Raw genomic sequence first — 26,421 nt, 5'->3', positions numbered from 1 at the left:
AACACCATCTTTATTGTCTGTGGCTGCATGGTTGGGGGAAAATGGAGGCGCTTCCTATTGGCCACAAATGGTGGTTTGTTTTTTTAAAAAAGTGTATTTCTGCTGAAACTCTCATCAGCATTTTATACTCTTATCCATGCTGCTTTGGAATATTTGGCAAGTATGAGAGTAGGAATATTCTGCTGCAGTACTTTTATCTTGTATGGTAGGACATTCCAGAAGGTGGCACTGGGAGACTATAGTTTAAACCCTTCCCACCAGCTTATGGGGTTCTTCAGGGTTCTGCCCTTTCCCTCATGACATTTAACATCTACAGTCATACCTCGGGTTGCGTGATTTCAGGTTGCACACCGTTCTGAACCCGGAAATACCAGAACGGATTACTTCTGGGTTTCGGCGCATGCGCAGAAGCGCTGAATCGCGACCCGCGTGTGCGCAGACGCGGCGCTGCGGGTTGTGGACGTGCTTCCTGCACGGATCATGTTCGCAACCCGAGCATCTACTGTACATGAAACTTCTGGGTCATCTAGTGTTCTGGAATGCTATGTCAGTAATATACGGATGACACCCAACTCTGTTTCTTTTTTTCAACTAATGCCAATAAATCTGTCCTAAATCAGTGTCTGGGTGCAGTGATGGATTGGAGGTAACAAACTAAGACATTATTCAGAAAGGACAGAAGTACTAATGACTAGTTCTGTGGGTTCTCCCAAGTTCTAACCCTCCGGAGCAGATTTGGGGAGGGCGTGAGAAATACAGGGGGAGAAAAGAGGGAGGGGGAAAGGAGAAATCTTGTGCAGCTGTAATACGTTAATTGGATAACATCCTATATTATTAATTTAAAATACTAAGTAGAAAATAAATGGTTGGAGAAAGCATGAGCAAATGAAGCATTTTTATTTATTTTATTCTATTTTCAAATCCTCTTCTCAAACAAAATATGGCTAATGTTTGACATCCTGGAAGGCAAATTTTTTTTCTTATTGGGTATGTCCATCCTCTGTTTCTTGACTACCCATCAACTACTGTATTGCCTCAGTGATTCTGCTTGTTAAAATGCAGAGAGCTCCTGAAAACTTATTTCATGTCTGAAACTCTTCTGTAGGTTGCCCATGTCATTGTTCTTCTGGTCCTTCACGTTAATGTAAAGGAAAGACCAATATTCAGTTTCTACCTTTTTAATAGGATCCACCTACATATAAACATTTTCATGATAGGATAAAATTGCCTTCTCTTTTTCGTATCACACTCACAATTGCTCTTGGCTTTTGAACTATCAATATGAAAAATGAATTATCTGGCAGGCAGCTCCCATCTAAACGGTGATGCTTTTGCATGACCCCAAACAACAAAACATCCTCATTGCAGCATATACATAAATTTAAAATCTATACTTTACTAGTACAAACCTTTTATTTCCAGATTTTACTGTCTTATTTATAACTTTATGTGTGCTCCTTGCCTTGCTCATGGAGGCTCTTGTGAGTACTGTTATACTTTTGAATCTGTTCTGCTCTTAGATTCTTGTGAGGAATATGCTTTTTATTTTTTGTCTATTGGCTGTGATACATGGATTGATATTTAATAGTTTATTCCAGGGGTTCCCAATCTATGATTCAATTCTTTCAGGTGGCATGTTCATAAAAACATAAAAATCATTCAGCATCCAGCACATCTCATTACAATTGCCACAACTACCATGACCCTTAGCATTCTTCAGGTGGTCCATGGGGGAAAGAAAGTTTGGAAACCCCTAATTAAGTCTATCAATACTGCTCTATGCTGTGCGATATTAAATTGTCTACATTATACTTACAAGTTGTCTACAAGTTTTCTACTGCTGTAATAAGCATTTGAATAATTATGATTTCCTGATTTAATTTAATTATGTTCCTGATTTAATTGTAATGTTACCGCAATGGAAAGAAATCTTTAAATGATATGCAGTTGGTTTTATCTTTTTATCACAACTGCTGTTAACCTTCCACATAATAAAATATGTGGTTGACTGTGTGCATTTTGTGTTGTTTCACTTGGGCACCAGTATACCTTGTTCTAGCCCAGATACTGATGTAGTACCTTGTTTTCTTCTTCTTCTTCTTTGGTGATCACTCATAGCCGAGTAAGATTGTAAGGAGATTCTGATGGGTGGCTATTAAGTAATACCAAATATTTCCTCTGCCACCATCCCCTCTACATTTTCTATATGAGGGTGAGCATTTTCTCCAAGGAGCTCACACTGGCTCTCAGCATCTCCATATAATCCCCATAAGAACCTTGCGTGGTAAGTTAGGATGAAAGGCAGCTACTAGCCCAAGGTCACCAAGTGAACTTTGTGATTGAATGGGGATTTGAACCCTGGTCTCCCAGTATTTATTTATCTATCTATCTATCTATCTATCTATCTATCTATCTATCTATCTATCTATCTATCAGAATACCGTTAAGCCACCAATTTGTAAAAAATATTTAGTCTGTGTACACTAAAACAATTCAAACATTGTTAAATGGTAAAATCTAAGACTATAGAGTCATAAAGTACTAAACAAATGACCAGCACTGACTCAAGTGAAGGTTGTAGTTCATCACCAAAATCTTGTGTGATTGACTAGCGCATAAGCCGGATTGTAACCTGTTGTGTCTGGCTTCATACAAGGGTAAGATGCCATAGATTAAGTCATTCTGGGAGAACTGATCACACACAGATGAGAAGTTATTGATCAAAGTATTCAGGTTAATTTGTGGTCTTTGTTTCCTTGCATTGGTAGGTTGAGAGAATATTCTGCATTGTCTCAACACACCACTCTGTGCTTAGCATGCACAGGGCCTGACTAGGTATAATTAATTATTGTTGGGAAAACATGTCTGCATATTTTGCATGTGCTGCCCTGCTGGGCCTTTCATGGACCGGTGTTTCTTGCTCTATTAGAAACCTTCTCCTAATTATGAGTTCAAATAAGTTAATGTGCATTGTGTATTGAATATGTTCTCTCTTTGACCCATTTAAAAGATTCTGGGTCCCTTGCTTCCTGATACAGACCCACCTTGGAGATGCCAAATATCCTGAAATCTGATGGCATTTGATCCAGATCCCATAGTCTATGTTCTGGCATATGCAATTATTATGTTTGCTGTCTTGGTCATATCCTTTTGTGTGTGTTGTGTTGTTGGGTGGGAGTAGTGTACGTGCTTAATCACTGCTGTTCTCTAAGCATTATGTCCAGAAATTCAGTTTGGCTATACAGCTATCTCCATTGGAATCTGAAGATCCCCTGGGGACAGGATATGGCACCACCCACTTGTGCGTCTGCTGGGAAGCAAGCTGTCTACAAGGCATTGATTCTTTAATCATTGTAGTAAAACCCAGTGAAGCAGGCCATCGAGATAGAAATGTGGCAGTGCCAGGATTTCCCAGAATGCCCATGGGATACTTTTTATTAGCAGAAAAAGTTTTCTTGCCAATTCATTTGTGTCTGCGGAGGCAACCAGCAAGAGTACTTAATAGTGCTTTTACCACATTGAGTTCTTCTGCTTCATCTGTTCCTTTGAAATAGAAAGCATAATGCAAGTCTTGTTTGCTCTTCTTACCTCCAGCCATCTCACTGCTTTCCTTAATTTAGCATTTAATGTCTATGTTCAGAGTTGAATGCCAAGCAATAGTCTGACCATACTGTGGTAACTGGTCATTTTATAATTAAAGCTGGAGGCAACAGGGTCATCAAGTCCAGTAACTTCCAAGAGATGTATGTCTTTGTGCATCTGTCCCAGAGATCAGCAACCTTTTTCAGCCATGGGCCGGTCCACCGTCCCTCAGACCATGTGGTGGGCCGGACTATATTTTGGAAAAAGAAAAAAAAATGAACGAATTCCTATGCCCCACAAATAACCCAGAGATGCATTTTAAATAAAAGCACACATTCTACTCATGTAAAAACACCAGGCAGGCCCCACAAATAACCCAGAGATGCATTTTAAATAAAAGCACACATTCTACTCATGTAAAAACACGCTGATTCCCGGACCGTCCATGGGCCAAATTGAGAAGGCGATTGGGCCTTAGGTTGCCTACCCCTGATTTATCCCATGAAGCCTACTCTATATAATTCAAATTCTAAGTTCACACATGTAAGTCATTCATTCTTCTCCTTTTTGCCATACAGTACATCAGTTTTTCTTTTCCATCTGAAAACTAAGGATCCAGAAGTCCATTGACCTTCTTTCCTGAGATTTTGATTTGTTGTCTTCTGTGAGTTTTTAAAACAAAATATTTTGTACTTCTGTGTAACACAATAGTTTTCCTGAATATGTTGATATGCACCTTTTGTTTCTTAGTGACCCTGTTTTGACTTGAATCCTGTCAGCACTCAACCTCCTGAGTTTGCTGCCAGAGGGAACCTGTGGTATCTGCACCAAAATGTTGGTGGGGGAGGCGTTGTTTCCAAGAGAGGGATCTTATTATCCCAGGACCTCCATAGACACTGCTCAGGCTTGTGTCCCAGAGAAGTCACTTTGCTGCTGCAAAAGTAGTGATTTGACTTCACGCCTGGAGGCACACTCGATCTCAGGACAGACGGATGCCAACAATTCTAGCAGTGCGTTTGTTTTCATGTGTCAAGGTTCTGACACATGAGTTTAGAATTTCCCCAAGCTTTTATTCTGTCAAATGCTGTTAATGTTTATCTTTAAGTGTTGAAAGTATGAATACTTTGTGAATATAGAATGCCAGTGTAGCAGCTCCTCAACAGTCTGATGAATGAATGACTATACTGAATAAAGACATAATTAGCAAGGGTGGGAGCTTTATGTTGACACTATTCTGCTTATATGTAGGCCCCACTTATTTTCTTCAAATGATCATCTATGCATGTAAATAATGGCACAGTAAAAATCACAGAATTTACAGAGGCAGTTGGCATCCATTCATATGATCATATCTGCAGTTTCTCCAGCTGCTACAATCATGATCATAATTGCTTTATCCCAGGTAAGGGGCTTTATCTCAGGCAAGAGTTCATTGTGCAAGCCACAATATGCAAGTATATATATATATATCATTTCCCCTCTTACATTATGTAGAATAAAGTATGATAGCCTATGTGAGTGCCCGTAAGAGTCTGTCTACTGTCGTTTGAAACATATCTTCAGTGAAGAATATGGCACCATCTGTTGAACTTCTGCTTCCTGTTTATAATGCTGACTAATATTTGAACTGAAAATGTTGGTTGTAATCTGTAGCAATGTCATGTACTTCCATGTTGACTTTACACTCTTTCCACACATTTCTGGAGTTTGTCTGCTTGGTTCGGCCTGAAGAAGAGAGGCAAATCTGCTATCATTGAAGGCATAGAGAATAATCTGTGAGGAAGCTAAACAACTATTGTCTCTCTACAACGAAAACAGAACAGTAACTGGATACCCCTGATTCTGCAAAGATGCAATTTAGCCCAGTGTTACTTTGTGACTAAGCGATATAATGACACTACACACCCAGCGACTATATCAGACTTCTTCAAGGGTTAGGTTTAAGAATACCATATTGGATCTAACAGCAATGCTTCTTTATTCTTAAATTTCCTTGCCAGTCTTTGGCGGGTGGTAGCAAGATTGCAGGGGCTCCAGGAACTCACCCGGGGTCGTGTTTCCATTGTGAATTCAGGGCACAGCAGAGGCTGTAGCTTTTTAAAATATATGATTTATTTTACATCTCTATACACTTGGAATTACATGGAGAGGACTAGATTTCACAGAATTACATCTCCAGGGTGTCTCTTTTTGCTTCTCTCACAGCTTCAGCCAACTTGAGTCAAGAGCAGTCAGCCATGCTGCCCAGTCTCTGGGTTGCAGCCTCTACAGTCAGTAGCGCCTTCTGTTCTTTGCAAAAAACACACACACACTTTTCCTGTTACCTCACTCCCAGCCCATCACCTTGGTAACCTGTCAATTCTCCTGTCTCTGTCCACTCCTCAGAGCTGGGGTGGGGAAGGACAGTTCTTTTGCATTGCCAATAGCCCTCAATGGCCCAGTATTGTTTCTTGATGGCTCTGCATTTAACTAGCCCAGCCAGGCTGGTTTGCATGAGCCCACCCAAGGATTCCTTGTCTGTCACAGGTCTACAGTTTGCATTTTCCCTTCCTATCCCAAATATTAGCTACATTCTGACATTCATTAATTTCCTGGGTTTAGGGGGGTCTCCCCACAAACCTATATCAGTATTTATTTTTGTTGTTGTTGTTGTTTAGTTGTTTAGTCGTGTCCGACTCTTCGTGACCCCATGGACCAGAGCACGCCAGGCACTTCTGTCTTCCACTGCCTCCTGCAGTTTAGTCAAACTCATGCTGGTAGTTTCGAGAACACTATCCAACCATCCCATCCTCTGTCGTTCCCTTCTCCTTGTGCCCTCCATCTTTCCCATTTATTTTTAGCATGGCTTATATTCCAGTGGCAGCAGTATGCCTGCCTGTACCCAGTCTGCCCACCAGACCAATCTACTCCTTCTTTTATTCCTGTACTGCACATGTACCTTCCTGCCATAGTTGCTATTGCCACCAGAGATTGCCACCGCCACAAGAAAACAATGACTGTCAGCCACACAGTCCTGCATTTGCATGACCAAACCACAGAGCATGGGCCTGGAGTAAAGTTCCAAAGAGCTGTGCTATCCACCATATTTTGTTTCTGGCCTGTGCCTGCCTGCCTGCCTCCACCTACTCTGGTGGAGGTAGAAAGGCTTTGGGGGCCCTAAATGATTGAGACATAAGGCTGTGTGGTTTGCAGGAAAACCAATTTCGCAGTTCACATACTAATGGGTTCATGCTATGATGCCATCCAGTGATAAACATGCATTATATTACCCCTAGATTTTATTTCATTCATGTGCCTTACTTGATTAGAAGTAGATACATGACAAGTTTGCTGTTTTTATGTTTTGAATTTTGAAAACAGTCCTCTGGAAATAATGAGAATGGTGCAAGTCCTGTCTGACATAATATTTTGTTAACAAAATGGGCAACTTGCTTAGGCCAACTTATGAGTTAGAGAGTGTAACTGGCTTGAAGGGTGGAATTGTCTATTGATGCAGAGGATGCAGCTTCTAATACTATTCTGGGCACGAAAAGCTCTCAAAAAAACAGGAAGTCCTGCAAAAGGTTTAGAGTGAATAGGATTTTTCCTCTTATTTAGCTCCTGTTCTGTTTGGATTTCTGAATCTAGTTGTTTTTTTAATCATGTGTTTTTTACTACCAATTTTATCCGAGCTTCCTTCTCAAGAAAGAAAGAAAGAAAGAAAGAAGATACCTTAGATTCATATTAATTATTCTTTTTTGAATCAGTACATTATCATAAGGAATGGAAAAAAGGCAGGCTTAAAGATTTGTTATCATATATTATCTGCAGCAAGGAAAAAGAAATGTACGTGTAATCACACTTTTATGACATCTGAAGGCGGCCCTGTTTAGGAAGGCTTTTAATGTTTGATGTAGTACAGTATTTTAATATTTTTTTTGGAAGCCACCCAGAGTGGCTGGGGAAGCCCAGCCAGATGGGCGGGGTATAAATAAATTATTATTATTATTATTATTATTAACATATAGAAACAAATGTGTGGTTTGTCTTATCATCAAAACAAATGTTTTATCCAATATTTAACTGAATTTGAAGAAGGCTTGATACCCATTTAGCCTAATTTATCCCATATGCATAATGTAGAATATGAATATGTGGGTGTGGGTGTGGGTGTGTGTGTGTTTGACTTTGGTGGAACAGGGTGCTACAACTGTGAAGATAACACTGATTGGAACATTGTTGGAAGTATTTCTTATTTGTGCTTTTTTTTTAAACTTCATCCGCCTTTACAATATATTTTATATGCATAAATATTTTAGCACTTCTTGCGGTTTTATCTGTGCCAATGTTTTTTGTCACATTAACTAGCTCTGATTTGTGTTTTGTGTCTTTTAGGGCATACAGGCCGGTTACTAAAATCCTTGTGCTTCATGAGTCTAACATTTCTGCTTCTGCACATCGTATTTCAAATCACAATAAACAGCCTTGAAGCTGGTAAAAGTATTAAACCTGATTATAACTGTGAGTATCCTTTTTATTTTTCTAATGTTCTTCACAGCTCTTTATGTAGGAAGGATATTGTGACTATCACCAATACTGGTTTTGTTGTCATGGTTTCTAGGATTTGTCGTAATTCTGCTTCAGGAAAGTGCTTTATTTAGGATTATGGCTATGTAATTTGTAAGCAAAATTAAGTTTTTTCAAACTTCTCAAGATGCATTTCTTTCACTTCCTTATTTAGTTTTCTGCTATGTGTAAAAAACAGCTATGTGTAGTTGGAGATTTCTTCTACAGAACCTGTTGAAACTGGGCATAACTGCTGCCCTTTTGGTAGACAGGGGCCACACTTCTGCAGTAAGTTCCATGACAACATGTTCTAGGGGAACAGTCATTTAGGGTGCCTGTAATGTTTGCCTCTTTGTCATGACCAGAATATGCATTTATCCAGTGTATGGTTATCAGCTATTAAAGCACAGTTACCTTTGGATATTCCTCTGATTCCTTTCTCCATCAAAAAATCACCTGATAGTGTATTCTCAGTATGAAATTTTAGGGTCGGTTGTTGCCACTTACAACAATTAATTTGAGATTTCCAGTTTGTTTGACTCCATGCCTTCACTGTACGCTCATCCCTGCCCTTTCTGTAGAGTTTATATCAAGAGATAATCATATGCGTGGCTTGCAGTTTTCTACCATTGTCAGATAAACACCAGCACATGGTATTTCTTTCCAAAAGCCTCTAGGTTATGCATGATGCCCTTTGGCCTCTTTTACAAGTTGCCATGCCATATTTTAGATTTGTTGCCTAGTTCAGTCTTTGCTGCTTGGTGCCCTCCGTTGTTTTTTTTTAATTCACCCCAGTGTTAAAACATGATGAGAACTGTAGTCCAAAACATATGAAAGGTGTCATGCTGGGGAAGGCTGACTGAGTGTTACCCCATGATCAGATACAGTTTCACTCTTGTTCTAGAGGAATGATTCATTCTGAAACAGATGTTTCCCAGCTCCTGTTGACATTGACCCTCAAAAAGTTGTTTTGTAACCTTTTTGATATTAAGGTACATTGTAAGAGTGCATGGTCTCTTAGCTAATAGAATGGAAGATGGAAGTGCAGAAAGAATGGGAAACATGCTCTCTAGTTACCACTGAAATTTTAAATCTGTTTTTAAAAAGGTAAATGTAAACATAAATAGAGCTCGACTGCATTCATTTTTAACATTTGGTTAACTAGCAAGGAAAACATGAACTTTTGGTGCCCTACTCTGCTGACAGTTAAGTAAACTCAGTCCAGCTATTTAGAAATATAGATTCCTTTGAAGGAAATCTTGTTTTCTTTTAAACCATTAAGGATTATCCATCAACAGTAAAAAAAAAAAGAAAGAAAGAAAAAGTAATGTGTCTTAAAATGCTTAGATTTGTAACACATTTCTGGCTTTCTAAATTTGGATTTATTGTTTGGATTTAATATTAAGCATCATTCTTATAAACTAAGTGGAATGAAAACTGTATAGGTAAGTAAGGAGTAATGAAGCATACGAAATCTTTCCAAAGCTGCAGTCTATTTCAGAAGTTTTCTTAGAAGAAAAGAAAGTTGTCCAATCTAATATTAGCCTGATTTTGTTTTGACAGTTAAATAGACCTACCATATATACTCGAATATAAGCCAACATTTTCAGCACATTTTTTATGCTGAAAAAGCTGCCCTCGGCTTATACTCGAGTGAGGCAGCAGCGGTGGGAGGAGCGGTCCGAAAGGAGCCCTTTCTCGCTGCTGGTCCCTCCGTCGCCGCCCGCCTCTCGCAAGGGCAGGCACAGGAGCCATGGTTGGAAGAGGTGCTGCACTGCGCTATGCCTGCTCTCAACCGCGGCTCCTATGCCTGCTCTTGCGAGCGGAAGAGGCGGTGGTGGAGGGACAAGTGGCCCGAAAGCAGCCATTTTGGGCTGCTTGTTCTTCCTCCTCCGCTGCCACCACCACCAGGTTTGTGGTGTGGTGAACCGGCTTATACTCGAGTCAATAAGTTTTCCCATTTTTTTGTTCTAAAATTAGGTGCCTCGGCTTATACAGTGTATAAAAATTGTCATGTTATTACTTTTAAAAATACACTACAAGTATGTAACCATTAAAATTGTTTTTCAGTTTATAAACAGTGAAATAGCAAAAGTTGAACAATATTGGTCCTAGTGATTAATAGTGAAAAGAAATTTTCATGAATGATTTTTTCCAACCAGCAAATTCCTAAATAAATGGAATGTGTTTACTACCCGTCACTATATTTTTTTTTGATGCAAACACATTTTTTTTTAGATTTTCAATATGTACTATGAATGGCTTCTATGTATACTTATTTATCTTATAAATAATTTCCCTTTTTTAACATTATTGCCGTTATAGGGATATCATTTCAATCACATAAGAAATAATTTGGAGATAAGCTTTTCCTTTTGTCAAGTATAAATATAATGGGTGATGTGTCCAACTAAGTGATACTCTGAGTAGACCCTTGAAATCAATGGACAGGTCCATTTCTTTTAGTGGATCTCCTCTGACAAACATTAAATATCACCCAATATAAATGTCAGTCAAAGTTTATTTGGGGGTAAGATGCATGGGTGTGTGTGGGGGGGGTGTACGTACATTTGCCAGTATATTCCATTTACATGTCAGTCTTGCAAAGGAATGAATAATAATTGCAACACTTAGATTCCTTGGTTAATATATACTTTTAAGGATAGTATGTGAACTACAGAAAGGAGAGTGAATTGAAAGCATAAAAAAATTAAAGGGCTACATGTTGAATGACAAATCAGGGAAATGGATAAAATGAGTGGTGAACAAAAGCATGAAAGTTGTGTGGAAAGAGATAATTGGAAAAAGAGATACTGGGCGGTACCTGGCTGAACAGTTCTGCTAGTGCAAGGTGTTTTTGCTGTGCAATAGAACTTCCTCACCTCCTCCTCCCTCCATGTGCACTGTAAATCTTCTCTGGAGGGTTAGGAGAATCCCCAGAAGTGAGAAGAAGAAGGGTTTGGATTTGATATCCCGCTTTATCACTACTCTAAGGAGTCTCAAAGCAGCTAACATTCTCCTTTCCCTTCCTCCCCCACAACAAACACTCTGTGAGGTGAATGAGGCTGAGAGACTTCAAGGAAGTGTGACTAGCCCAAGGTCACCCAGCAGCTGCATGTGGAGGAGTGGAGATGCGAACCCGGTTCACCAGTTTACTATGAGGCTTATTCGGTCCTAAAATCTATTTTTAGTATTCATTTTAAAGTGTAAAATAATATTTTAGGACTGAGATGCTATTGCAAAATCAGGAAGTACATAATCTGGTTGATAGATCCTCAAAGCAAATTGAGGAATGCCTAATTAGGTTGGTCTGATGCAAAAAAAAAAAGAGAACAAATTTCTTTTCCATTCTTACACTTTGCTCAGAACCAAGAATCAGAACACACACAAAACTATATGAAAGAAAGCTGCTTTAAACTTCCAGCTGTCTAAAACTAGGAGCAGTGGATGTTTCCATGTTCTCTGCGTAAAAGGAAGGAGGGAGTATCTTCTTTTAACGCTTTTCTATTGCCACTGGAATGTAACCAGATACCATAAGGTCTGCTCTGTTGCTTATAGAAATGTTTATTCCCTTTGGGGGATTTCTTGCAGACTGTTTTTATGAAAGCGTTGTATTACAATTGTTAACAGGAAGTGTGGTTTTACCTGCTCTTGATCCTATATTTGTGTGCTCCGTGGTTGCTGGTAAGGACTAATTTCATCGAAGTGTGTTTTCCCCAAAACCTCCTGTTTAGAGATAAATAATGTGAGCTTCCACACCCTGCTTTAGTATAAGAAACCATTACTGAAACAATATGATCTCTTCTATAAAGGAGTGATATGTCTTGTACTGGGAAACAAGCACATATATTTATCCTTGCCACACTGTTATAGAATATTAAACCATATGGAAATTTTATACTTTGGGATATTTGTACATTAACCAAATTTCATGAATTTTAATTAAAGGGAAACAAACTCCAACACTTCAAACATTTAAAAAACAATATTCGAAACTCCTGGCTGGGTGGGAAGAGTTCCATATAAGAATTTGTAGCTGGATTTTTCAAACATTTCTTTCAAGGGTGGCCTCATGTACATTAAGGTAGTAGTCCAAACTAGAGGTCTCTAATACAGAGCTCAAAATACTTTTACTACTGTCTCATTAGTCTTTGGCAGAGAGTCCTCGTCAAATTCTGCAACTACAACAGCATTATTGACTCTCTTCTCAGAAGACAACTCAGAGAAATTGTAAACACTTACTGCCTCATAGGCAGCAATTATTATTATTTAATTGATTTCTGCTGGCTTAGCGACTTGCTCAGAAACAAGTGCATTTGTTGTTAGTCAAACCGCTGTGTTAGCAGCAACTAATTGACCTCCCTGGGGTGGAAGCCTAGACAGTGTGTATGGAGGTCCTGGGCCGCCCAGATGACAAGACCTTGCCCCCCTCGGCCTCACTGATGTGGTCCAAAGGAAAGCAGAGCAATACGTTTGGCACCAGCTTGGCTGTAGGAGTTGCCAGAAGACTAATGTACGTATCAAACTATTGTAATTCATCTGGAGGCAGAAAAAGTGTCTCATTAGGGTTTAAGGGAAGAAATTAATACTAACAAAACTCAAGGGCTGTCATTTTGACGTGTAATGAATGGCTCACTATTTGCAGACTGTGTTTGCTTCTGCTTGTTCTGCTTGTTAGTAGCAACAATACTAAACAATACAACTGTGGTGTCGGTATGCATCTGTCTCAGGAGACTATGGTAAAGTCAAACTGTTGGAGAGTTACAGTGCCTGCTATGGCTGTAAAGACTGATGCCGTAGATACATGTTTGGGGCAGACGAAGGTATCTAATTTTGCATCATGGCATTTCTTCTCTCTGCAGTCCTCCCAAAGGTCATTCCTCCTCTGGTCTCTGCTGTGGATACACAACCTGACCTTCTCCAGGCACTGCGATCATCCCATATGTTGCTAGCCTTCATGTCACATTTGCAGACATCTTTGTAATATGGAGTTGGTCTGCCAAGAGGCCTATTTCCTGAAACCAGCTCCCCATAGAGCATGTCCTTGGGGATCCTGCCTTCTTCCATTCTGTGTACATGACCAAGCCAGTTCAGATGTCACTGAGCCAGAAGTATGAACATGCTGGGAATATGGGCTTGGGAATGTGATGTAAGACTTCTGAATCAATGCTAATAGTCTAGCAGTTGAGGCTGTTTGTACTCAGTGCAGATAATAAACTTACCTAAGCCCATTGCGGGCATTCCACTTATGCAGTTGCAGTCGCATCCAGGGAAAACACTGCTGCCAGGCAACAACAGGTTGTGGTACTATCAGCTAGGCCTCACCTTAGCACTCCACTGGGCTTGTATGAAGAAAGCCAATCCTTAGCATCCCAGGCATCCTGATAAATATGCTGCATATCCCAGGACTCCTTAGGCATGCATGCTACAGCAATGCTGATTGCACCATAGAGAGAGGCCTCACTTTGAAACCTCTAGTGAAAATGTCATGCCAGAGCTGACCCACTGCCAGGAAAGCTTGGAGGAAGAAAAGCAGGGTAGGTTAGGGTGTAGGAGGTCACAGTGAGATTGCTTGGATTTGCAGGGGATGGTAGCAGGTGTTCAGACCATGACTGGGATATGCTGTAAGTACAAGATATGTAAACATGACAAATGTAAGAGGTGAGGGTGGTGGAAAGAATATCTAAACACATCCCCTAAATGCTTGAAAACTCGGCTAAGTCTCTCATCTTGTTTATCATGTTTACCTTGTGGAAGATGTAAACAGCAGATGTTTCAGAACATGTTGTTGTGCCTGGCCACTGACTAGCTGTTGTTGTTTTGGGTGCTATTTGTATGCCTTTCGTTAACCAAATACACAAGGTTTTTCAAGAAGAGAGTGAATGCTTTTAAAAAGTCATTTTACTACTAGGACTACCTATGCATCCTTCAGATTCCATTTAATGCTAAGAAATTCAGTCTTCAGAGGTACTTCACATTCTTTCTCTCCCAGCCTTCTTTTTCCTTCAAGGCAACCTTTCTCCAGCTATTTCCTAAGCTTAATAGCAGCATGGTGGTGGTGGGACACTCCATCAGAATTGTGGAAGAGCGAGGGAAGCTTTATAAGAGAACCCTGAGCACATATAGTTTACTTGGATCACTGCCTAAGAATCTCCTTGAACAAGCCTTTCAGAGTTGCCATTTCCCTTGTACTTGCTCAATCATAGTAGTTCGGGTATGGCTAAATATGTCTGCCAATATGGCTGGATTCCTTCTGTGTGTTGTTGTTGTTGTTTAATCGTTTAGTCGTGTCCGACTCTTCGTGACCCCATGGACCAGAGCACACCAGGCACTCCTGTCTTCTACTGCCTCCCGCAGTTTGGTCAGGCTCATGTTTGTAACTTCGAGAACACTGTCCAACCTGTCCAATCTCGTCCTCTGTCGTCCCCTTCTCCTTGTGCCCTCCATCTTTCCCAACATCAGGGTCTTTTCCAGGGAGTCTTCTCTTCTCATGAGGTGGCCAAAGTATTGGAGCCTCAACTTCACGACCTGTCCTTCCAGTGAGCACTCAGGGCTGATTTCCTTAAGAATGGATACGTTTGATCTTCTTGCAGTCCATGGGACTCTCAAGAGTCTCCTCCAGCACCATAATTCAAAAGCATCAATTCTTCGGCGATCAGCCTTCTTGATGGTCCAGCTCTCACTTCCATACATTACTACCGGGAAAACCATGGCTTTAACTATACGGACCTTTGTTGGCAAGGTGATGTCTCTGCTTTTTAAGATGCTGTCTAGGTTTACCATCGCCTTTCTGCCGAGGAGCAGGCGTCTTTTAATTTCGTGACTGCTGTCTCCATCTACAGTTATCATGGAGCCCAAAAAAATAAAATCTCTCACTGCTTCCATTTCTTCCCCTTCTATTTGCCAGGAGGTGATGGGACCAGTGGCCATGATCTTCGTTTTTTTGATGTTGAGCTTCAGACCATATTTTGTGCTCTCCTCTTTCACCCTCATTAAAAGGTTCTTTAATTCCTCCTCACTTTCTGCCATCAAGGTTGTGTCATCTGCATATCTGAGGTTGTTGATATTTCTTCCGGCGACCTTAAGTCCGGCTTGGGATTCATCCAGTACAGCCTTTTGCATGATGAATTCTGCATATAAGTTAAATAACCAGGGAGACAATATACAGCCTTGCCGTACTCCTTTCCCAATTTTGAACCAATCAGTTGTTCCATATCCAGTTCTAACTCTAGCTTCTTGTCCCACATAGAGATTTCTCAGGAGACAGATGAGGTGATCAGGCACTCCCATTTCTTTAAGAACTTGCCATAGTTTGCTGTGGTCGACACAGTCAAAGGCTTTTGCATAGTCAATGAAGCAGAAGTAGATGTCTTTCTGGAACTCTCTAGCTTTCTCCATAATCCAGCGCATGTTTGCAATTTGGTCTCTGGTTCCTCTGCCCCTTCGAAATCCAGCTTGCACTTCTGGGAGTTCTCGGTCCACATACTGCTTAAGCCTGCCTTGTAGAATTTTAAGCATAACCTTGCTAGCGTGTGAAATGAGTGCAACTGTGCGGTAGTTGGAGCATTCTTTGCCACTGCCCTTCTTAGGGATTGGCATGTAGACTGATCTTCTCCAATCCTCTCGCCACTGCTGTGTTTTCCAAATTTGCTGGCATATTGAGTGTAGCACCTTGACAGCATCATCGTTTAAAATTTTAAATAGTTCAGCTGGAATATCATCACTTCCACTGGCCTTGTTATTAGCAGTACTTTCTAAGGCCCATTTGACTTCACTCTCCAGGATGTCTGGCTCAAGGTCAGCAACCACACTACCTGGGGTGTACGAGACATCCATTTCTTTCTGGTATAACTCCTCTGTGTATTCTTGCCACCTCTTCTTGATGTCTTCTGCTTCTGTTAGGTCCTTTCCACTTTTGTCTTTTATTATGGTAATCTTTGAACGAAATGTTCCTTTCATATCTCCAATTTTCTTGAACAGATCTCTGGTTTTTCCCATTCTATTGTTTTCCTCTATTTCTTTGCATTGCTCGTTTAAGAAGGCCTTCTTGTCTCTTCTTGCTATTTTTTGGAATTCTGCATTCAATTTCCTGTATCTTTCACTATCTCCCTCGCATTTTGCTTGCCTTCTCTCCCCCGCTATTTGTAAGGCCTCGTTGGACAGCCACTTTGCTTTCTTGCATTTCCTTTTCACTGGGATGGTTTTAGTTGCTGCCTCCTGTATGATGTTACGAGCCTCCATCCATAGTTCTTCAGGCACTCTGTCCACCAAATCTAAATCCTTAAACCTGTTCCTCACTTCCACTGTGTATTCATAAGGGATTTGACTTAGATTGTATCTTACCGGCCCAGTGGTTTTTCCTTCTTTCTTCAGTTTAAGCTTGAATTTTGCTATAAGAAGCTGATGATCTGAGCCACAGTCAGCTCCAGGTCTTGCTTTTGCTGACTGTATAGAGCTTCTCCATCTTTGGCTGCAGAGAATATAATCAATCTGATTTCGATGCTGCCCATCTGGTGATGTCCATGTGTAGAGTCGTCTCTTGTGTTGTTGGAAAAGAGTGTTTGTGATGACCAGCTTGTTCTCTTGGCAGAACTCTATTAGCCTTTGCCCTGCTTTGTTTTGAATTCCAAGGCCAAACTTGCCAGTTGTTCCTTTTATCTCTTGACTCCCTACTTTAGGATTCCAATCCCCTATAATGAGAAGAACATCCTTCTTTGGTGTCATTTATATAAGGTGTTGTAAGTCTTCATAGAATTGGTCAATTTCAGTTTCTTCAGCACCAGTGGTTGGTGCATAAACTTGGATTACTGTGATGTTAAAAGGTCTGCCTTGGATTGAGACTCAGCACATTTAGGTCATCCGTAGCTTGCATGCTTGTAAATATACTGGAAAGCTAAACCATGTGGGCAGAAGTCTATCAGTGTACCTGGGCTGGTATGGGAGCTAGGGGCCATGTTTCCCTTAAGTGACACTGATCACCAGCACTTGAGTGTTTCATTTCCACATGTTTCTCTGAACATTCCCACTCAGCTAAATGTTAAATTGTTTATAGCATAAAAGTAATGCAAAGCATGGAAACTGTGACCCAGATCTGGTTTTAGTTCATTAACAATACGTAAGCTTTATACAGAAAATACATGTTTCTGCTATGCAGTGTATATTTCTTTGCATTTTTAAGACTTGCTTAAATTCTCTTCCCCACCCCACTTATTTTTTGCCTCTCAGAAAGTTGTACAAACATTAGTATGACAGGAGTAGAGGGAAGTTGTGAAAAGGATGTATGATGTCATTCATATTGTTATCTGGAATGACACAAAATACATGTGCCGACACATCTTTGACATTTGCCAGAAGGCGGGGGAACTCATTTGGCATTCTAGCTTTGTTTTATGCAGCTGTATATCTGATTAACTTCCTTTCTTAGGTATTTTTCACAGATGAGAGATTTCAGCCAACATTTCAGACAACACACCATGATTAATAAAAACATGTTTGAAAGCTCTCATCATAGTGCTTTTTAGGAAGATGATATGAGATAGCGGAATGGGCAGGTGTGGCACTAGGCAATATGGTAACAGGAAGATAGATTTCTTTTACTATTGAAAAGTGATTGAGAAGTTTTGTTCTGGTAGAACAAACCTTTGAATGCCAAATGCTTTTTTATTAGAAATATTTAGAGACAGTGGGAAGTGACATCCTTTTTTTAACAGAGATTTTATTTTACTTACTAAAATATTTATACACCATTCTTAATCTAGGCAAGGTCACACAGGGCTTTACATAGCCATCAAAACAAATTTCAAAAAGTGATTAAAATATAACTTACCATCAAAATATTATCACTTTTAGATAAATCTCTCAGAAAGGTCTCTTGTAAAGAAAGTTTTAGTCTGAAGTTTCATGTACAAGAATTTCACATGCATTTGGAACTTTCTTGGCTGCTTAAGCATTGTGTTTATATTAATATTGGTTTGTGGTCATGATTTTTTTTTAAAACTACCATCTGCTTTGTACACATTTACTTTAACAAAATGTGTCCCGTATTTATATCTGGAGGGTTGCAACAGAAGGGCAATTTTCTCAACTTGATACAACAAGTGAAGGCCCCTGCCTTAGTTAATAGTACTAATTGGGTAATCGGATCTGCTTCAAACTGGAAATGGGGTGTAGGCTGGTGTTCAAAGAAGCAGTGAAATAATGTGAAAAAGTTCATTTTGTAATGAATGAAGGCATTCATCAACTGCTGAGGCATATTTTTGATACACCTTTGGAAGATATTCTTGGCCACTCTCAGTATGTCACCTTGAAGTTGATTATTAAACTGAATTATTTCAGATGTTGATGAGCACAAAATGCTCATATTCATGCCTTATGCAACTACATGAGTAATTGCAAAATAAATATAAATCACCCAAATGATTCTTCTTAAAAAAACACAGTAGATTAAAGCAAACCCTATCAGGGTACCTCCAAGTACAAATATTTGCTCCTGTTCTCTTACTTGTACACACATAGGGATACCATTGCAACATTGGAGACCCCTTTTTTCCACATTGGGTTGTATAAAATCTACTTTGACACATTTTTTTTTTAAAAAAAAACTCCTTTATATAAACACTGAGGCAAAGAAGCCCAGACATGGAAATAAAATGTATAATAGTATGTCTTGTGGAAACGTAAGTTTTATGTCACAGCTGTGTGTAGTTAAACACTAGACCACCACACCCTACAGGTGGAAATAAGAAATTGAGGGGCCATTAAAAACCAGCTTTGACTCCTTAACTGTAGTCTATGTTTTAAAGAATGATGGCAGGTCACTTTACTCTTTGACTGAATCTGTTCTTCGTGAAATTTGAGTCTCTGCACTAGTGAAAGGATCATGGTTGTGTGTTATGAAACTTTAGATTTGTCTTAAACCACCACCAACCTGTGGGGTCTTGAAAAGCAGGAATATTAATCCGGGAGTTCTGTAACCTGTGTCTGTCTTTTTCTAACAGTAGCTTTGCCCAACAAACCCCAAATATGCATTCCATGATAACATGACCATGTGAGTGCATGAAGAAAATATAATGATTTTATATCCATATGTTACTTGCTGCATACTTGAGCAGGCATTTTCCACTCTAGCATGATTAAGTGATTGATCGTTAGTGCAAAATAAAAGAAACTAGAAAGGTGTGTCCATGTTTTATGGCGTTTAATAACCTGTTATAAAGAATAAAATGATGATTCAGGTTAACACATCTGTGTTCGTAACGGAGAACTTTCCTGAACCTATAATGGGTCATTTGGACCGCCCAAATCAGCAATGAACTATAAAAATATTAACTTGTATTAATAATTGATGGGGTCTATAATAATTGTCGTGTTGATTCTTATGGGGTCTCACATTTTCTCATTTATAGTAGGTTGCTAAGCACCTGGTCTAAACCACTGAGCCTCTTGGGCTTGCCAATCGTAAGGTTGGCAGTTTAAATCCATGTGATGGGTTGAGCTCCTGTTGCTCTGTCCCAGCTCCTGCCAACCCAGCAGTTCAAAAGCATACCAGCGTGAGTACTGAGTAATAGGTACTGCTGTGGCGGGAAGGTAAATGGCCTTTCCATGTGTTCTGGCACTCATCAGAGTGTTCCATGCGCCAGAAGCGGTTTAGTCATGCTGGCCACATGACCCATAAAAGCTGTCTGCAGACAAACACTGCTCCCTCGGCCTGAAAGCGCCACACCCCATAGTCAGGTTCGACTGTCCAGGAGTCTGCTACCTTTACCTTACCTATGTTAAAAAGTGCATTGAGTATAGTCTCATCAGCCCTCTTGGGTTGAAACACTGCAGTTAATATACTATGAAGTGGTACAGGGCAAGGGGACAAAACTTTACATTTTTATGCCCCGTTGGGGTTAGTTATAACATCTGTGTGTATAGGAACTTGCACACAAGCAGTCAGGAAGAGCTGCTGTTTGCCTTTGTACCTTGCAACCACTGTCACATTGAAAGAAGAAGAGTTTGGATTTGATATCCTGCTTTATCACTACCCGAAGGAGTCTCAAAGCAGCTAATATTCTCCTTTCCCTTCCTTCCCCACAACAAACATGCTGTGAGGTGAGTGAGGCTGAGAGACTTCAAAGAAGTGTGACTAGCCCAAGGTTACCTAGCAGCTGTATGTGGAGGAGTGGAGACGCGAACCCGGTTCACCAGATTACGAGACTACCACTCTTAATCACTACACCACACTGCCTGGAATCTTATCCCAAATGCTGGAGGGGGGGTACACTTCTGAATTTCCAGGGGAATTATTTTAATTACCCCTCATAGTCAACTGCTTCACTCATTCATTTTTGAGGAGTTGAAATGGGCTTCAGCCAGTGAAATGCTCTGCATGTAAAGTATTACAACCTGAACAGCTAATGCTCAGTTATTCATTGTCTGAACCACTGACTGGAACTATGATGCAGCTGCTCACTATTACTCATTGCTTTCACTTTGAAAAAATATATTGCTGGTAGCAGTTTTTCAGAAACCTTTGGCAACTGAAAATGAAGTTCAGCCACTGGTCACATTCAACATGCAGGGTATTTTATTTCTTTTGTTTTCAGAGTATTGAATTGATGAAACACACTCCAGTATAGTCCTGTTTAAAACAGCATTTGATTTGGTGGTGTTGAAAACTTCGTTTTGCTTTAGATGACTGCAGTTCCTTTGAATAAGCATTTAAAAACAACAACATATAATTATATTAGTGCAAAAGGCCAGATTAAAGATATAGAAGCCGCTATGTTGACGCAATATCTTAATAGCAAAGGCAGCCAATGTGGTGTCACCCATGTGTTGTTGGACTCCAGCTACCACCATCCCTTACCATTAGTCATGCTGGCTGGGGCTGATGGGAATTGTAGTCCAGCAACTTCTGGAAAGCACTATCTTGGCTACCCCTGTCTTAAAGCTTCAGCCCCAAACAGCAAGTCATAAAATTCTCATTCGAGAACTCTACTGAGGAATTGCAAAGATTATATTGCTTCATTTTCATAGTCCAGACCTGAATGTTCTAAACGTCCTTTTAACTTGAAAATACAGCCAGATATTGCATGTCCTTGAATATACCACTTATGCTTAGGATATAAAGTTCAGAATTTGACTGCTTTAGTCAAAGATATGCTTCCAGTGCAGCATATTGTTTCCAATAAATGCACCTGATAAACTCACAAGCAGTGCGAATAGTGGTGGTTGGTGCTGTTTGTTGGTTTGCTATAATAAGTGTATATTCCCTCTGAACATATAGATACCATGTGTGCAGTGTAGATATTAATGAACTTGTGTCATCAGCTGCGCTCTGAACTGCAGAGAATAACATGGTGAGAGCATTATGATGCAGATTTGAGCTAGAAAAATGAACTCTTAAGAGTGGGTGTTTCCACACCCACACACCCTGTGTAATCAAGCCCTGAAAAGATAGCTTGTGTGACAGTTTTTAGAGCCTCTGCCTTTTTCTCTTTGCTTCTAAAGATACTGTATTTAAAGATAAATACTAAAGCTTGTTTATAAAAACATTTTTTAAAAAATATCAGTACGGTTTCTTCTTCTTTTCCTGAAGTTCATGATGCTACATTCTGGAGTATTAATATTGAAATTGAAATTTGCTGCATTGTTTATGTTAAAGGGGCAAGCATAAGTTAAAAAGCTCATATCCTGCTTTAGTATTGATTTAGACTTTTAAACATCTGGCAGGAACTAAAAAAGCTTGGTTTTTTTCTTTTTGGTTATTTTTCTCAATTGGAAGCCAAGTACATTTCCTGGAATAAATTAGTTTGAACCCAGTAGAAAACCACCTTCCTTCCTAGCTGACTTGATTTACCTCTGTAGTTATTATTACATAGATAATGATAATCTTTTCACTATTAGCAATAAAATATAAGGAACTACGGTGCACAGTGCAGTTAAAGTTCATATTTATTTAAATAGTTGCAAGTGGGATACAAAAGTAGAGCATAAAATGCCCAATATCAATTTAAAAACAGAGATACAGCATAAAAACCAGTAGAACAATATCACAAAACAAAGTAGGGATTTGGGGATCACTGCTCTGATATTCTGTAGGATGTGGTACCACAAGTAAATTTACCCCAATGATCTTAATTCTTACAGGTCTATTCGGGGAAAAGCAGGCTTTCAAGTACCTTAGTCCTGAGTTACTGTCTTAGTAACAAGATAATTGAACATGACCCAGCAGTTCATCTCCAGTCAGCACAGTTCCATCATCACAACTGGTGTGTGTGTGTGTGTGTGTGTGTCCAGATACCCCTCTTGACAATCTGGCTGCAGCATTCTGCACCATGTCAAATTTCAAACACATTCAGATATTGACTGGGATAAAAATCTCTACTTAGAAGCCTTGTTGAAAGACAAATTTATTTAACAGGCACTGGAAAGTCAATAAGGATAGAACTTACCTAATATTTAATGGGCGGGGTTTCCAAAGGCTAGATGCCACCACACTAAAGACCTGGTTCCAATACCATGCAGAATGGACCTCCTGTAGGCTGCCCTCTGCTGCACATTGCAGGGATTGGTCAACTATATAAAGGATGAGATAATATTTAAGGTATCCTAATCCCAAACTCTATTGGGATTGTACACCAGTGCTAGTACCTTGAATTTAGCCCAGTAGCTAATTGGCAGCCAGTAAAACTCTTTTAACAGTGACTTAATATTCAGGCTGATGCATGCTTTGTACATGGGTTGGATAGGGCCCCCCACTTTTCTTCCTTCTGCCATCAGTGAGCAGTCAAGCTGCTGCATTTTGCAGCTTCATGTAGATGTTAAATAACATTGGAGACAAGATGGTCTTTGTGGCACTCCACAGCACAACTGCCAGAGGACCAAGAGATTAACACTGATTAACACTCAGTGTTAATCTCTGAAACCACCCCTAGAGACAGAACCAGAATCACTGTAAAACATTGGCCCCAATTCTCATCTCACAAGTGGCAATTGCATCAAAAGCCACTGGGCAGCTGAGCTGAAAAGTTAGAATTTTTCAATAAGATTTTGGGGAAAGGGACCTGTCATCAGACAGCAGGAAGAGAGACATTGTGTGAAAGCATCAGTGGAAGACTCTTGGAAGTGAGTCTTGATTATTTCAGTGGAGGTTATTTGCAAGTATCTGTTATCTGGATCACATAGAGGGGATATGAAACAACTGTAGTTCTGCTTACAGATTACCACAATTTAAGTGTAGTTATAACCTAAAACAATGGAAACTGAGAAAAAATTACAATTTTTATCCTTAAGTGTAGTTTCCTGTATTGTATTGGTTTTGTTGCATTTTGCAGTGATGGCTTATACAGAAGTGACTGTATTCAACATTGGTTATTATTTGTCCAATTACTCAGCTTGCTTATATGATCCAAAAATCAGCCACTGTGGTAAAGATTCTCTTTCACTGGACTGCAGTAGCTTACAAAATGCTAGAGGGTCTGCAGCAGAAATGTGACTCATTTTCTGCTCCCGCAAGTGTGTTTTTCACACGTATATTAAATATTTCCTTGGAAAAACTGGGCCACCCTTGTGCTTTTTGTTGATCCCTGATTGATAATGTCTGTATTGGGTCTCAAATGTACTGTCTTTCATATGAGACTGGCTTCTGTAGGTTCATAGGACTTTTTCTTTCCATTAAAAATATTACTAAAATCATCCCAGGAGAACAGGATGCAGTAGACATTCCAAAGAGAGCCCCTCTGTTATAAATCTACCAATAGTTTATGAGCTGTAAAGTTTGCATTATGAAAAGGGAATTGGTGCTCTTGCAATTTCCAACTCCTGATGCAAAATCCATCTATATGTAAAGAAATAAACCTGCCAAAAGCACTTCAGCCTATAAAACAGCAGTTCCCCAAGTGTTTCAATAAATGGTCCAGCAATTTGAAAGTTCTCTTTTTCTTTTACCCTGATAGCTGCCTCCTCCCTTCCTTCCTTCCTTTCTTCTTCTCCCTTACGACGATCATGATCCTAGTAACTTCTGAATTATAAATGCTTAATCTGCATGTATTCCAGGCTTTGCCAGTGCATCCTAATTCAGTATTTGCAAGTCATAGGGTCTAACTAGATGTGACATTAATTGTGCTATATAAATGTCATCTGGGGTGATGCCTGAGCAGCCACCAGTGCATGGGGGTGGGAAAGTTTATTTGGTTTCTTTCTGACCCCAGTGAGAGGAATGTCACAGAGGTATGACATTTTTTAAAGAAAATTTGGTCTAGAGTTATGTATCTCTTTGACCCAATGCAGCCATTAACATCCATATCTTGTAAGAGTGGGAGTAGAGGGGCTGAGGTGAGGAGTCAAATGGGCAGATGTCTTATCTTTGCCGTGTGCTCTTTTGGGAGGAAGGGCAGGATATAAACTTAATAAATAAAAACTGACAACCTCCTGTCAAGTTTCCATGGAAGAATAACTTTATGATTTCAAGCAGTGTACCGCCACTTTCTCTTGAATGCTTGTGAAGAGGCACGGCAATGCACAGCTTACTGAAGTTTTGATAATTATAAAGGTCACGCTGCCTTTAAGTCTTCCTGTTTTGAGCCTTGCTATGTATTCTCTTTGCTAAATGGGAAGAATGGCAGTGTACTTGAAGCATGAGGGTGGGTGGCATTTGTTAGTGTTTTTATAGACGTTTTGAGGGACTTTAGAGAAAAGTTAATGTTTCTCTGCTGCTAATGTTCATTTGGAGAAATGTGCAAGTGTTGCCTAAATTAGAAAAGGGGCATAGGATTGTATATCCAGTGCATGAGTTGTTTGTGTTATTTCAGGGATATTTCACAAACATATGGACAGTACACACTAGCCACCCCCTAACCTGATGCCCCCCAGGTGCTTTGGACTAAAACTCCCATCAGCAGCAGCCAGCATGGCAAATCTTCAGTGATGATGGGAGTTGTAGTCCAGTAACTTTAAGGGAGCACCCACCTGGGAATGACTAAATATGGATAAACTATTGGGCTACATCTGACCAATGGATTGACTCTGTGCTGGCTGGGGTTTGTGGGAGTTAAGGCTGATTAAAGACTGTCACATCAGTGTAGGCCAGGACTCAGGTGGAATACCATTGCAACAGGAAATACTTTTACAATGAGGTTTTAGGGGTGACTAAGACAGGACAGTTCTGCTTCACTTATCTGAGTCAGCTTGCTGCTTTACCTGTTAGTGTATGTCTACACTAGTCGTGCAGCAAATAAGGCAGGAAAAGGGTTGTATGACCCATTGTTTTATAGAGACCGATTTGCTTAAAATATATACTCTTAAAAGTTTATGCCTCTGATTTTCCCAGTGCATGCTGAAACACTATCATTTAGAGATATATAGTCAATATTTTAAACAATATGAAATACATTTTAATGGGTTGTAGCTGGCATTAGCTAAAACCTGAGAAGTTGTATTCATTTCAGGAGGTATTGCCAAATTTTAACCAGAGAGTACAATGGAAATAGTGTTCAAAACCCTAATATGAAGAGAGAATATTTGATATCCAAACCATTCCCCATAAGCTCTGCATACTTTCTTCACACAAATCTTGTGGAACCAAAGAATTTGGGGTTCCTTTCTCTTGCCTTTTGTAAATTGCTTTTGTTTAGTGTTTCTAATTTAAAATAAACCACAAATGCTTTCAGGACTTGGATCATGTATGTGTTAGAATTTCTGATCTATGATTGCAGTCATGGGATTTTTGTCTATCGCATGACGGTATGTGTTTTGACACCACAGAGTGGGAAGTGACGGAAACAGGATGTTTGTGTTACTGTGTTTCGTGATGTGGGACTATTGTCCTTTGTTCTTTTTCTCTTTGATGTCTGATGCTAGAGAGAGAGGGAGCCATGTTGCAGTGCTCCGTGTGTGTTTATATGTAAATAAAGTAGATTAGCCAAAATGCTGAGTTGCTGAGGTCTGTCACACAAGTTGCGCAAACTCTGTGGATCTCTGAGTGTGCCGATGTCTGTTGGCATCGGTTGCTGTGATGTTCGGGCTGAAGAAAGCTTATGAAACTCCCGAATGATCGACCAGGAGGGAGGGAACATGCCAGTCAGGCATGTGTCTCTGCCAGAGTCCTACTCGAGTGTAGGCTGAACTCCTGACAGTATGTACCAGTAGTTAACTATTCATTATCCATGCTTTTCTTCACTACTGAATGCATTCATTATTCATTGTTCTAATTGTTACCATGACAGTCCTCATGATCTTCATGCTCGCAGTCAAGAGAGTTGCCTATTCTTAAAGTAGCCAACCTGATGACCCAGAGGTTTATAAGAA

The 26,421-nt window shown here is 39.9% G+C and overlaps 1 protein-coding gene across 8 annotated transcripts in view; it reads left to right on the top strand.

Moving 5' to 3' along the window:
- PIEZO2 (piezo type mechanosensitive ion channel component 2) overlaps positions 1-26,421 on the top strand; it is a 215,677-nt gene that overhangs the window by 63,728 nt on the left and 125,528 nt on the right. For all 8 annotated transcript variants that reach the window (XM_081014068.1, XM_081014067.1, XM_081014063.1 and 5 more), the window contains exon 3: positions 7,957-8,082. In XM_081014068.1, the coding sequence (XP_080870194.1) occupies positions 7,957-8,082 (126 nt within the window). The remainder of the gene's footprint in view (positions 1-7,956; positions 8,083-26,421) is intronic.

Source organism: Podarcis pityusensis (assembly GCF_964106645.2).
Source record: "Podarcis pityusensis genome assembly, chromosome: 7".
NCBI lineage: Eukaryota > Metazoa > Chordata > Lepidosauria > Squamata > Lacertidae > Podarcis > Podarcis pityusensis.
Note: the sequence above shows the minus strand (reverse complement) of the source record. Positions and strands in the feature narration are given on the sequence as shown.